The sequence below is a fragment of the Pristiophorus japonicus genome, chromosome 6, assembly GCF_044704955.1.
Source record: "Pristiophorus japonicus isolate sPriJap1 chromosome 6, sPriJap1.hap1, whole genome shotgun sequence".
Taxonomy (NCBI): Eukaryota; Metazoa; Chordata; class Chondrichthyes; family Pristiophoridae; genus Pristiophorus; species Pristiophorus japonicus.
Window position 1 is genome coordinate 196,796,024 of NC_091982.1, and position 15,187 is coordinate 196,811,210.

At 41.4% G+C, this 15,187-nt stretch overlaps 1 protein-coding gene across 9 annotated transcripts in view; it reads right to left on the reverse strand.

The window, feature by feature from the left end:
- Positions 1–15,187, reverse strand: part of ect2 (epithelial cell transforming 2) — a 95,503-nt gene that overhangs the window by 12,109 nt on the left and 68,207 nt on the right. For all 9 annotated transcript variants that reach the window (XR_011593656.1, XR_011593653.1, XR_011593654.1 and 6 more), the window contains one exon: positions 1,790–1,897. Coding sequence is in view for 4 of the 9 variants with exons in the window: in XM_070883518.1 (XP_070739619.1) it covers positions 1,790–1,897 (108 nt within the window). In the remaining 5 variants the exon portion in view is untranslated. The remainder of the gene's footprint in view (positions 1–1,789; positions 1,898–15,187) is intronic.

Below are 15,187 nucleotides of genomic sequence, written 5' to 3' on the forward strand. Positions count from 1 at the left end.
TAACAAAGGTATAGGAAGCTAGGACTGGAGGACAGAAGGGCATACACAAGGTTGGAATGGTCAGATGGGGCAGGGGCAAGAAGCAATTTTAAGATAAAGACAATAGATTTCAGTTTGGTATGTGGATACAAGGTGGTCAGCAAGAAGGGCAGGATTCAGGTAATGAGAGTCTTAAAACCAAGTTGGAGCTTTTGTAGAATGGAGCTTGGAAGGCTACAAACCATGAGTAACAAAAGCATGCCTAAAGGTTTCAGCAGCAGTCCAAGCAAGGTAGAGATAGAGGTGGAGAATTTGAAGTAAGCAGTTTTGGCAATGTTTAAGAGTACAAGGTTTGAAGGTCAGCTCAAGCTTGAAGGCGGCAGAGGTGCAGCATTGTCCAGTTCAGACAAAACAAGCAGGGAAGGGGTGGAGCATAGAGCAAGGGTGAAGGGCTTTTGGCATGCGCTGAATAAGATCGGTTCAGATTTCTGAACGTTCAGGCTCAGTTGGGACCCGATAGGCTGCCTGACAAAACAGATTGAAGGATAAGCTGAACATCAACAGCATTTATCATACAAATAAGTTACTTACATAAACAGTTGTTTATTTAACCAATCCATCAAAAAAATTATTTTTTAAAGTTTCAGTATTTATACACTAGTCAAGTGTAAGTGAACTGCAAAGCTTTACAACTCAAGTACATCTCAAAACATTAACCTCGTTTCAATGCAGCTGGACAAAGGAAGCGTGGGATACACAAAGTAACATGTTGCTTGAACAGTTCAAATATGTACTCTATGCACTCCATATATACATTCATGATACCAACTTCAAAGGCCTATTTGAATCAAGCACATATCTGTAATCTCCGACAGTATTTATATTGCAATATCATTCAGAACTACAGTATAAGGAATGTTACGTGTAACTGTGCAACTAAACAGTTCAAGCCTTAGTGATGCCATGTGTTAATAAACAGATGCTGGATAGCTATAAATACATCATGAAGCAGTAACTGTATTTGAAGGACTTGTATCCTAATCTGCAATATTGAAGCTTAAGCAGTCAATTGAAGTCTTTGGTTATGCCTGTAATTCAGTAACAGCTATCTAGTGATTACACAGATGTTAAATTTGATTAATAAAACAGGTTAAGCAATAAAATGTGCCACATGACACAAGAACTCTTCAAAAATAGGTTTCTAAACTTTTACAAAAATTCACTCCCAACCAGACAAGCCAATTTAGTATAATACTAACTGTGATTCTCCAAGAGCTTAATATGCAAGTATGCACAAGTTCAACGTATACATAGTATGTGCATGCATTAATTTAAAAAAGTTGTTAAGTACACAGTATGCTCAGATAATACTGTCTCTAATTTTGTAATGGAGCACAGAGGGGAGGAAGAGGAAGTGGATGGAAAAGAGCTTCGCAAGGAGGAACAGAAGACAAATCAGTAAATTTAAGACAAATATACAAGAAAACACTTGATTTAAATAAAACTATTAGAATAGAAGACCAGGTACACAGATAATATTATTAACGTTTTGTATGCAGACCATCTCAATGCTTACACCAAATACATTTCTAATGCTGACCTATGTAGTTATAGCATTTGCTTTATTTTTGGGGAAAAAAATCTGAATTGGGCTAAAGTAATATCAACTGAAAGTGACCCAGTTGAGGTCAATAATTCAGCACAGCTCTCGTCCTTCTGAGCAACAGGTTTCAATTTTGAATCAGTTCAGTTTTCAATCTTGTTTGTTTTTGCCAAGAATGAAACAGAATTATACAAACCAGTGACTTACCTTCTTTGAGGTCTTTTTAAATGCTCTTGATGCTCTGCTTAATGTGCTATCCATGTCTTTTGTGTTGACTTCTAAAGATTCTGGGTCAGTATTAAAAATTATATTTTCCTGAAAGAGAACGAACACATTAGTTTCAAGTTAGCCCATAACTAAGTGTAGGTTGCAATGTGAGTGAATAATATAAAGAGGTCAGAGATGTCCAAAATAAGCATTTCGGGACAGCTGAGGAAGGATGGTGGAGAGGAAGAAAATCAAGCATTAGCACTGTCAAACAAGGTATGAGGACTTAGTGCAGCAATAAACTTGCTTAATGTTTCATCCTAATCATGAAAGAAAGAAAAAATAGAGAAAGAGAATTAAAAGGAGACTTGCATTTTAGGAAATATTTGATATTTAAAAAGGGAATACTTAATTTCCAGTACTGGCATTATAATGAAGATAGCACTTGAACTTCATAGGAAAAAAGTAATAAGTGACAATAAGAACAGTATTCTTTGCCCAGACTTCGTAACGTTGTGTATTTGAAAAGCATTAGAACAGGAAATTTATAAAATTAATTCATTCCAAAAAACATACCCACACAATTGCATATTAAAATTGCAATCCTTGATATTTTCAACTTAAAAAGTGTTTGTCCATCAAATGTCATATTGCCTAAATATTTCATTGTAATAATGTAAAGCAGTTAAACTCATACACTATACTTTCCAGAGAACTTGGCAGAAAAGCCAAGGCAATTGCAGACGACTTGCTGAAGGTGCAGTTGAACTACATCTATTTGGATCACAACATTTAATGGGACAGCAACTCAATTAACAACGACGCAAGAATCTGCCTGAATTGTTCCTATATATCAAAATCTGATTTGAGGGCCTTATACTTTTTTTCAAAAAAGTGTTTTGCTCTTCTAATGTTTTATTATAGAACCTGGATCATATACCATGTTGCTAGTTAGAACTAAAAAAATGACACTAACTAAAAGGTTTGGCCTTATGGTTATGCTCATGATGTCTGACTCTGCTAGTACTTTGACAAATAGTTCAGTCTAAAGAATCAATGCTCAATAAGGATCTACACAGAATATATAGCACAGAAGTAGGCCATTTGGTCCAATGAGTCTGTGCTGGTGCTTATACTCCACGAGTCTCCCCTCATTCCATCTACCTCATCTCAGCTTTTCAGCATATCTTTTGATTTCCTATTCTCATGTACTCGTCTAGTTTTCTTTTGAAAGCACCCAAGCTATTTAACCTCAACCACTTCCCGCAGTAACAAGTTACATATTCCAACCAATCCGAGTAAAGAAATTTCTCATTTCTCTATTGTATTGATTAGGAATTTTCTTGTATTTATGGCCCTTAGTTTTGGATTCTCCCTTAAGTGGAAACATTCTCTCCATATCTACTCTGTCCAACCCATTCATAATGTTAAAGACCTCAATCAGGTCTCTCCTAAGTCTTCGCTTTTCTAAAGAAAAAAGTTCCAACCTATTCAATCTTTCCTGATGGCTGTAATCTCTCAGTTTTGGGATTATCCTTGTACATCTTTGTTGCACTGTCTCCAGTGCTTCTATCCCCTTTTTAAGAGTGTGGAGACCAGAACAGTGCACAGTTCTCAAAAGTGTGGTCTGACCAAGGTTCTATACAAGCTTAACATAACAAGTATCTTATTGTTATCTTATTTAGTAAAAACTGAGGCTAAGTAGTTATTCAATACTTCTGCCATTTCTCGGTCATTACCTGCAAGTTTATCTTGCTCATCCTTTAATGGTCCTACCCTTACTTTAATGTTCCTGTTATTTATGTGTCTATAGAACAGAATTATTTATTTTTATTTTCCTTGATAAATTGATTTCTTAATCTCTCTTAGTCTATCTGATGCTTGAAAAAAAACTCACTCAAGTGCTTCGTATTCCTTTTGTCCTCCGCACTTTTAGTATACAAGTACTTCGTAGGTCGTCTTCCTCTTTAGATTCAAATTTCATTTAGTTCTTTATTCATCCATGTTGCCCCATAGTGAGTTTGCTTGTTTAGGCTTTTAGTGGAATACATTTTTCTTGAAATCTATTGATTACCCTTTTAAAAAAATTCAGTTTTTCTGTCTTTGTTTTTCTACGGTTTTCTCTGTTTACCTTCTTTAGTTCCACCCTCATTTCCTCACAACGTGCTCTTTTCCAATCTATTACCTTGGTCTTTATCCTAATCTTGAACCTAACTATCTTGTGATCACTATCAAGATGCTCTCCTACTCTTTTGTCTATCTGTTCTGGTTCAATTCCTATTACAAGATCCAGCAGTGATTCTCATCTTGTTGGACTTTTTAAACGTACGAGTAAGAAAAGAGTCCTGTATACACTATAAAAATGTGATTCCATTTTCTCCTTTCGCCACTTCTTCCTGACAATTTACTTCGATAGTAGTTGAAATCTCCCGTGTATTATTAATCTATGCCGGTTACTCATCTTGTAGCTTTGCCTACGTATTTCTTTTCTCCAATTCCATTCCACTATTTGGTGGTCTATAGTATAGCCCTATTAGAGTGATGGATCTCTTATCTTTAACTCAATCCATATGGATTCTGTATCACTCTTACTGTTAATGACATGCTTTTTTCCTACCCTCATGTTATCTTTAACTACTGCAACTACCCCTTCTTCATTCCCTTCCTAAATGTGTTATATCTGGCAATATTTAGTTGCCAATCCTGCTCTCTATATAGCCATGTTTCAGTCATCCATATTATATCCAGATCCTCACTACAAATGATTGCCTGCTGTACCAACAGTTTAAATTATATTTATTCATTATTCCTCTTTCTTTGTATTTCAATAATTATTATTTCTGCTCTATGACTTAATCCGATCTCCAGCCATTCGCGTTATCCATTTTCCTTTCTTTAGATTTACCACTACTCTTTTTTCCTGATTCTTTTATTGTCGGGTTTCTGTAATTTTCCTCCCCCCATTTTATTGGTTTAAAGTCTTATTTACAGCTCCAGTTATGCTTTCCCAGCCTGGTTCAGGTGCAGCCCATCCCAACAGTACAACTCTTTCCTGCCCCAGTACTGGTGCCAGTGTCCCATGAAATGGAACCTCTCTTTCTCACACCACTCCTTTAGTCACATGTTGACTTTCCTAATTATAAAATCATAGAAATTTACAGCACAGAAGGAGGCCATTCGGGCCATTGTGTCCGTACTGGACAACAAAGAGCTATCCAGCCTAATCCCATTTTCCAGCTCTTGGTCCGTAGCCTTGTAGGTTACAGCACTTCTTCAAGTGCATAGCCATGCACTTTTTAAATGCGGTGAGAGTTTCTGCCTCTACCACTCTGTCAGGCAGTGAGATCCAGACTCCCACCACCCTCTGGGTGCAAAGATTTCCTCCTCAAATCCCCTCGAAACCTCCTACCACTTACTCTAAATCTATGCCCCCTGGTTATTGACTCCTCTGCTAAGGGGAATAGATCATTCCTATCCACTATATCTAGGCCCCTCATAATTTTTATACACCTTAATTAACTCTTCCCTCAGCCTCCTCTGTTCCAAAGAAAACAACCCCAGCCTATCCAATCTTTTCTCATAGCTAAAATTCTCCAGTCCAGACAGAATCTTTGTAAATCTCCTCTGTACCTTCTCTAGTGCAATCACATCTTTCCTGTAATGTGGTGACCAGAACTGCACACCATACTCTAACTGTGGCCATCCTAGTGTTTTATACAATTCAAGCATAACCGCTCTGCTCTTACCTTTATTAGCCGAGGCATAGAATATATGTATTCCATATGCCTTCTTAACCACCTCATCAACCTGTCCGGCTACCTTCAGGGATCTGTGGACATGCACTCCAAGGTCCCTCTGTTCCTCTACACTTCAGTGTCCTACCATTTATTGTGTATTGCCTTGCCTCGCCTCGTCAGCCCTCCCCAAATGCATTACCTCACACTTCTCTGGATTGAATTCCATTTGCCACTGTTCTGCCCACCTGACCAGTTAATTGATATCTTCTTGCAGTCTACAGCTTTCTTTTTCATTATCAACCACATGGCCAATTTTTGAATCATCTGAAACATCTCAATTATATCCCCTACATTCAAGTGTAAATCATTGATATATACCACAAAAAAGCAAGGGACCTAGTACTGAGCCCTGCAGAACCCCACTGGAAACAGCTTTCCAATCACAAAAACACCCATCAGCCATTAGCCTTTGCTTCCTGCCTCTGAACCAATTTTGGATCCAACTTGCCACTTTGCCTTGGATCCCATGGGTTTTTACTTTCGTAACCAGTCTGCCATGTCGGACCTTACCAAAGTCCATATACACAATACATCAAACACACTACCCTCATTGAATTTTTTGAGGAGGTAACAAGGAGGTTCAATCAAGTTAGTCAGACACAACCTCCCTTAACAAATCCATGCTGACTATCCTTGATTAATCAGTGTCTTTCTAAATGAAGATTTATCCTGTCCCTCAGAATTTTTCCCAGCAAGTTTCCCACCACTGAGGTTAGGCTGATTGGCCTGTAATTACTTGGTCTATCCCTTTCTCCCTTTTTAAACAACGGTAGAATATTAGAAGCACTCCTGCACCACACCTGTAGTCAGAGAGGATTGGAAAATGATGGTCAAAGCCTCTGCTATTTCTTCTCATGCTTCTCTTAACAGCCCGGGACACATTTCATCTGGACCTGGGGATTTATCCACTTTCAAAGATGCTAAACCCCTTAATACTTCCTTCCTTACTTTATTTCATCTACTATTTCACACTCCTCCTCCCTGATTCCAATGTCTGCATCGTCCCTTTTTTGTGTGAAAACAGACGCAAAGTATTCATTAAGAACCAATCCCACATCTTCCTCCTCCACACACAGGTTACCTTTATGGTCTCTAATAGGCCTTACTCTTTCTTTAGTTATCCTTTTGCTCTTAATGTATTTATAAAACATCTTTGGGTTTTCCTTAATTTTACGTGCCAATATTTTTTCATGCCCTCTCTTTGCTTTCATAATTTCCTTTTTAATTTCACCCCTGCACGTTCTATACTCCTCTAGGGTTTCCTGCAGTATTGAGCACTCGGTATCCATCATAATCTTCCCTTTTTTTCCCTTCATCCTACCCGGTATGCCCCTTGACATCCAAAGGGCTCTAGATTTGTTAGTCCCACCTTTTTTCTTTAAGGGAATATACTTGCTCTGAACCCTCACTAACTCCTCCTTGAATGCCTCCCACTGCTCGGACACGGATTTACCTTCAAGTAGCTGTTTCTACTCCACTTTGGCTAATCACATCTCAGCTTAGTAAAATTGACTTTTCCCCAATTGAGAACTTTTATTCCTGGTCTATCTTTGTCCTTTTCCATAACTACTCGAAATCTAATTGAATTATGATCATAACCACCAAAATGCTCTCCCACTGATACTCCTTCCACCTGCCCAGCTTCATTCCCTAAAACTAAGTCCAGAAGCGGCCCCTCTCTTGTTGGGCTTGCTACATATTGGCTAAAAAAGTTTTCCAAAATGCAGTTTAAGAATTCTGCTCCCTCTATGCTTTTCATGCTAATTCTATCCCATATAACATTAGGGTAGTTGATATCCCCTATTACTGCCATATTGTTTTTGTACTTCTCAGAAATTTGCCTACATATTTGCTCTTCCATCTCCCTCTGACTGCTTGGGGGTCTATCCCAGTAGTGTGATTGTCCCTTTTTTGTTCTTCAGTTCAACCCATATGGCCTCATTTAATGATCCTTCTAACATATCATCCCTCCTCACAGCTGTAATTGTTTCTTTGATCAATGCTGCAACTTCCCCTCCTTTCTTATCACCCTCTCTATCCCATGTGAAAACTCTGTAATCAGGAATGTTAAGCTGCTATATCTGCCCTTCTTTCAGCCATGTCTCAGTAATGGCTATATCAGAATCCCAGGTGTCTATCTGTGCCCTCAGCTCATCTGCCTTATTCCCTAGAGCCCTTGCATTGAAGTATATACTATTTAGCACCATGTTAATGAATCTGTTGTCCCTATGCCAATTTGCACATGGCCATCACGTCCTGCTTTCAATTTAGTTCCCAACTCCTGATACTCCCTTAGCAGGGCCTCTTCCCCAATCTTTCCTATGTCGTTGGACATGGTGTGGCAGGGGGATTTAGGGTGGGAAATCCAGAGCGCAGGACCTAGGCAGCTGCTGCACAGACGCCAATGATTGGAGTGCATAAGAAGTCAAAGTCAGAGAAAGAGAGAGCAAGAGAGTGGGAACTTTAGGGAGGGACAAGATCATGGCAGCGTTAAACTCAAGGACAAGAATTTTAAATTTGAGATGCTACAGCACTGGGAGCCAATGTAGGTCAATGATTGTAAAGCTGATGGCTAGTGGGGTTTGGTGCGGGATAGGATATGGATGGAGTTTTGGATGAGCCGAGGGTGAAGGGATCAAATGCAGAAGGAAGTGGCAATGAAGGAGGGTCAAGGGATGCAGGTAGTGGGGGATACAATGAAATGGCCAAATTTCACCCTGGCAATGATCAAGATTATTTATAGTAAAAGATAGGCCACAGGAGAAGGCGAGGTCGAGAGGATGGCCATGAATATGGGTAGAAGAGTTTATGAAGGACAGGATGGTAGTGAATTTGGTGGATGGGGCTAAAGCAGATTGAAATCATCAATGCATGATGCAGACATTTAGAGAATAAAGGGAAAATATCTTGAGGATAAACATAGAAACATAGAAAATAGGTGCAGGAGTAGGCCATTCGGCCCTTCGAGCTTGCACCACCATTCAATAAGATCATGGCTAGTCATTCACCTCAGTACCCCTTTCCTGCTTTCTCTCCATACCCCTTGATCCCTTTAGCCATAAGGGCCATATCTAACCCCCTCTTGAATATATCTAACGAACTGGCATCAACAACTCGGAGGTAGAGAATTCCACAGGTTAACAACTCTGAATGAAGAAGTTTCTCCTCATCTCAGTCCTAAATAGCTTACCCCTTATCCTTAGACTGTGACCCCTAAGCCAACATCGGGAACATTCTTCCTGCATCTAACCTGTCCAGTCCCGTCAGAATTTTATATGTTTCTATGAGATTCCCACTCACTCATTCTTCTAAACTCCAGTGAATACAGACCCAGTTGATCCAGTCTCTCCTGATATGTCAGTCCTGCCATCCTGGGAATCAGTCTCGTGAACCTTCGCTGCACTCCCTCAATAGCAAGAACGCCCTTCCTCAGATTAGGAGACCAAAACTGAACACTAAGTCCAGGTGAGGCCTCACCAAGGTCCTGTACAACTGCAGTAAGGCCTCCCTGCTCCTATACTCAAATCCCCTAGCTATGAAGGCCAACATGCCATTTGCCTTCTTCACCACCTGCTGTACCTGCATGCCAACGTTCAATGACTAATGTAACAAGATACCCAGGTCTCGCTGCACCTCCCCCCCTTTTCCTAATCTGCCACCATTCAGGTAATATTCTGTCCTCCTGTTTTTGCCACCAAAGTGGATAACCTCACATTTATCCACATTATACTGCATCTGCCATGCATTTGCCCACTCACCTAACCTGTCCAAGTCACCCTGCAGCCTCTTGACATCCTCCTCACAGCTCACACCGCCACCCAGTTTAATGTCATCTGCAAACTTGGAGATATTATACTCAATTCCTTCATGTAAATCATTGATGTATGTTGTAAATAGCTGAGGTCCCAGCACTGAGCCCTGCGGCACCCCACTAGTCACTGCCTGCCATTCTGAAAAGGACCCATTTATCCCAACTCTCTGCTTCCTGTCTGCCAACCAGTTCTCTATCCACGTCAATACATTACCCCCAATACCATGTGCTTTAATTTTGCACATCAATCTCTTGTGTGGGACCTTGTCAAAGACCCTTTGAAAGTCCAAATATACCAACATCCACTGGTTCTCCCTTGTCCATTCTGCTAGTTACATCCTCAAAAAATTCTGGAAGATTTGTCAAACATGATTTCCCTTTCATAAATCCATGGTGACTTGGACCGATCCCGTCACTGCTTTCCAAATGCGCTATTACATCTTTAATAATTGATTCCAATATTTTCCCCACTACCGATGTCAGGCTAACCGGTCTATAATTCCCCATTTTCTCTCTCCTTCCTTTTTTAAAAAGTGGTGTTACATTAGCTACCTTCCAGTCCATAGGAACTGATCCAGAGTCGATAGACTGTTGGAAAATGATCACCAATGCATCCACTATTTTTAGGGCCACTTTCTCAAGTACTCTGGGATGCAGACTATCAGGCCCTGGGGATTTATCAGCCTTCAATCCCCAACACAATTTTCTGACTAATAAAGGATTTCCTTTAGTTCCTCCTTCTCACTAGACCCTCGGTCCCCTAGTATTTCCAGAAGATTATCTGTGTCTTCCTTTGTGAAGACAGAACCAAAGTATTTGTTCAATTGGTCTGCATTTCTTTGTTCCCCATTATAAATTCACCCGATTCTGACTGCAAGGGACCGACTTTTGTCCACTAATCTTTTTCTCTTCACATATCTATGGAAGCTTTTGCAGTCAGTTTTTATGTTCCCTGCAAGTTTCCTCTCAGACTCTATTTCCCCCCCCCCTGATTAAACCCTTTGTCCTCCTCTGCTGAATTCAAAATTTCTCCCAGTCCTCGGGTTTGTTGCTTTTTCTGGACAATTTATATGCCTCTTCCTTGGATTTAACACTATCCCTAATTTCCCTTGTTAGCCACGGTTGAGCCACCGCCCCGTTTTATTTTTTACTCCAGACAGGGGTGTACAATTGTTGAAGTTCATCCATGTGATCTTTAAACATTTGCCATTGCCCATCTACCGTCAACCCTTTAAGTATCATTCGCCAATCTTTTCTAGCCAATTCACATCTCATACCTTCAAAGTTACCTTTAAGTTCAGGACCCTCATCTCTGAATTAACTGTGTCACTCTCCATCTTAATAAAGAATTCTACCATATTATGGTCACTCTTCCCCAGGGGGCCTCGCATAACAAGATTGCTAATTCGTCCTCTCTCATTACACATCACCCAGTCTAGGATGGCCAGCCCTCCAGTTGGTTCCTCGACATATTGGTCTAGAAAACCATCTCTAATACACTCCAGGAAATCCTCCTCCACCGTATTACTACCAATTTGGTTAGCCCAATCTATATGTAGATTAAAGTCACCCATGAGAACTGCTGTACCTTTATTGCATGCATCCCTAATTTCTTCTTTGATGCTGTCCCCAACCTCACTACTACTGTTTGGTGGTCTGTACACAACTCCCACTAGCGTTTTCTGCCCTTTGGTATTCCGCAGCTCTACCCATTTGGATTCCACATCATCCAAACTAATGTCCTTCTTTACTATGCCATTAATTTCCTCTTTAACCAGCAATGCTACCCCACCTCCTTTTCCTTTCTGCCTATCCTGCCTGAATGTTGAATACCCCTGGATGTTGAGTTCCCAGCCTTGGTCACCCTGGAGCCATGTCTCCGTAATCCCAATTCTATCATATTCGTTAATAGCTGCCTGCGCAGTTAATTCCTCAACCTTGTTACGAATACTCCTCGCATTGACACACAGAGCCTTCAGGCTTGTCTTTTTAAACACACTTTGTCCCTTTAGAATTTTGCTGTAATGTGGCCCTTTTTGATTTTTGCCTTGGGTTTCTCTGCCCTCCACTTTTACTTTTCTTCTTTCTATCTTTTGCTTCTGCCCCCATTTTACTTCTCTCGTCTCCCTGCATAGGTTCCCATCCCTCTGCCATAATAGTTTAACCCCTCCCCAACAGCACTAGTAAACACTCCCCCGAGGACATTGGTTCCGGTCCTGCCCAGATGCAGACCGTCCGGTTTGCACTGGTCCCACCTCCCCCAGAACAGGTTCCAATGTCTCAGGAATTTGAATCCCTCCCTCCTGCACCACTCCTCAAGCCATGCATTTATCTTAGCTATTCTGCTATTTCTACTCTGGCTAGCATGTGGCAATGATAGCAATCTTGAGATTACTACCTTTGAGGTTCTACTTTTTAAATTTAACTCCTAGCTCCCTAAATTCAGCTTGTAGGACCTCATCCCGTTTTTTTTAACCTAAATCGTTGGTACCTATATGCACCACAACAACTGGCTGTTCACCCTCCCCCTCCAAAATGTCCTGCAGTCACTCCGAGACATCCTTGACCAGGGAGGCAAGATACCATCCTGGAGTCTCGATTGCGGCCGCAGAAACGTCTTATCTATTCCCCTTACAATAGAATCCCCTACCACTATAGCTCTCGCGCTCTTTTTCCTGCCCTCCTGTGCAGCAAAGCCACCCATGGTGCCATGAACTTGGCTGCTGCTGCCCTCCCCTGATGAGTCATCCCCTCCAACACCCAAGGTGGTGTATCTGTTTTGGAGGGGGATGACCGCAGGGGAACATGGAGTGGCAATGAGACAATGTGAATTTTACAGGAAAGGTGGGGATTAACAGTGAGGTGCTTGAAGGGGTGCAAAAGAAGTAGGGAAGAGGTAGCAAGGTATGACGAAGTTGGGGACAGCACCTTGGCCACAGGATCTTGGGTGGGACTGCTGTTGGAAAATATAGCCAGGTTGGGAGGTTTCAGTAAGAAGCAAATTATTTCCACTGATTAGCCAATAGATCAATAAAATCATCCACAATCAGGTCGAAGATGACATGTTTGCAAATGAGTGGACATTCTGGAGAGAAATGTAGAGAACTTGATGATTATTGATCCACTGAGAATCCATAGGGCAGCAGTGTGTGGACTAAAGAGATTGGTGAGATTTTCCCCCAATAGGCTTACTGGGTAGAAAGGTTGGTGAGAGAAGGACATGGCAGAGCAGTTGGGTTTACTACTTTTAAAGAAAGCTATGGATGGGTGCCACAATGGGACCCATCAGAGAATACCAAGAGGTACACCGAGGATATCGATGGGGCTTGTTCAAAGAGCATTCAAGCCTGGAATGGCAGCAGGAGAGAAGGGAGTCTGAGGAGTAGGGATGGGTAGGGAGTAAGAGTGGAAGGGGATAAAGTACCTTGGAGGGGGAAGAGATGATAGATTGCATACCAGATGAGGGGAAAGGAAAAATAAAGACTCAAGGAGGGACAGAGAAACAAAAAGCTAGAAATTAGAGGCTCAGGTCTGGAGGAGCAGCTGAAGTGAAAATCATAGGCGTAGCAGAGACGAGGCAATTCATATAGCAATCATAAACAGAGAACAGGAAGGAAACAGTATGAAACAGTGTGAAGTTGAAGTGGTTGGACAAGTGCGCTGTCAGCTAAAAACAACCACTGACCAAAGTGAGGTTCAGAGATAGTGTAGACAGGAGTGATCCAGGAGCCATTGAAGAAATATATTATCAGGTGCTAGCTAATTCATTAGAAAATGGATCTCCAACACAGCACCACCTTCTCTGGAGTGAAAGGAGCAACATGAAAATAAATCTCACTCCAGAGTCAAGTATCAACGTTGAACAAAAATACAAACTTACTAAGGAGTTTGCTAAAAACAATGAACCTATTTGTTGTTTGTTTTTAAAAAATGGCAATGAAGCAAAATCATTCAGAGCTTGAAAATCAAATTCATCAAATAAGAAGATCATAAGAATTAGGAGCAGGAGTAGGCCATTTAGCCCTTCGAGCCTGCTCCGCTATTCATTATCATGGCTGATCTTCGACCTCAACTGTATTTTTCTACACAATCTCCATATCCCTTGATTTCCTTAATATCCAAAAATCCATCGATCCCAGTCTTGAATATACTCAACGACAGCCTCCACAGCCCTCTGGGGTAGATAATTTCAAAGATTTCTTCACCTTTTGAGTGAAGAAATTTCTCATCTCAATCCTAAATGACTGACCACTTATTCTGAAACTGTGACCTCTGGTTCTAAACTCCCCAGCCAGGGGAAACATCCTCATTGCATCTACCCTGTCAAGTCCTGTAAGAATTTTGTATGTTTCAATGAGATCAAATCTCATTCTTCCAAATGCCAGAGAATAGAGACCTAGTCTACTCCATCTCTCCTCATAGGACAAGCCCCCATCCCAGGAATCAGTCTGGTGAATCTTCTTTGCACTCCCTCAATGGCAAGTAAATCTTTCCTTAGATAAGGAGAACAAAACTGTACACAATACTCCAGGTGTGGTTTCACTAGGACCCTATATAATTGCAGTAAGACATCTTTACTCATAATAAAGGCCAACATACCATTTACTTTCTTAATTGCTTGCTGTACCTGCATGTTAACGTTCAGTGATTCGTGTACAAGGACACCCAGGTCCCTCTGAACACCAACATTCCTCAATCGCTCGCCATTTAAAAAATATTATTTTTCTACCAAAGTGGATAACTTCACATTTCTCCACATTATATTCCGTTTGCCATGTTCTTGCCCACTCACTTAGCCTGTCTATATCCCCTTGAAGTCTCTTTGCATCCTCCTCACATTCCCACCTAGCCGTATCATCAGATAACTTGGATATATTACATTTGCTCCTCTGATCTAAATCATTGATAGAGATTGTGAACAGCTGAGGCCCAAGCACTGATCCTTGTAGTACCCCACTAGTTAGTCTGCCAACCTGAAAATGACCAGTTTATTCCGACTCTGTTTTAGAAACAGAAATTTACAGCGCAGGAGGCCATTTCGGCCCATCGTGTCCACGCCGGCCGACAAAGAACCACACGGCCCTTGGTCAGCAGCCATAAAGGTTACATGTAAACCTATGAACAATGACGGAAAGGCAAAGAACACCTAGCCCAACCACTGCGCCTCAACTGCGACACCCCTTATACTGAAACATTCTACACCCCACCCCAACTGGAGCCATGTGATCTCCTGGGAGAGGCAAAAACCAGATAAAAACCCAGGCCAATTTAGGGAGAAAAAAATCTGGGGAAATTCCTCTCTGACCCATCCAGGCGATTGAAACTAGTCCAGGAGATCACTCTGGCCATATTCTATTCCCTGCAGTACTTACCATTATATCTGCGCCGTCCAACAAAAGGTCATCCCAATTACCAGCTCTCGGTCCATAACCCTGCAAATTACGGCACTTTAAGTGTCCATCCAACCATCTCTTAAATGTGGTGAGGGTTTCTGCATCCACCAGTCTTCCAGGCAGCGAGTTCCAGATCCCCACAACCCACTGCATAAAGAAGCCCCCCCCTTAAATCCTTCCACCAACCACCTTAAAACGATGCCCCCACGTAATAGACCCCTCCACCAATGGAAATAGGCCCTTACTATCCACTTTGTCCAGGCCCTTCAATATTTTGTACACCTCAATGAGGTCTCCTCTCAACCTCCTCTGTTCCAATGAGAACAAACCCAGACGATCCAATCGGTCCTCATAACTAAGATTCTCCATTCCAGGCAGCATCCTAGTAAATCTCCTC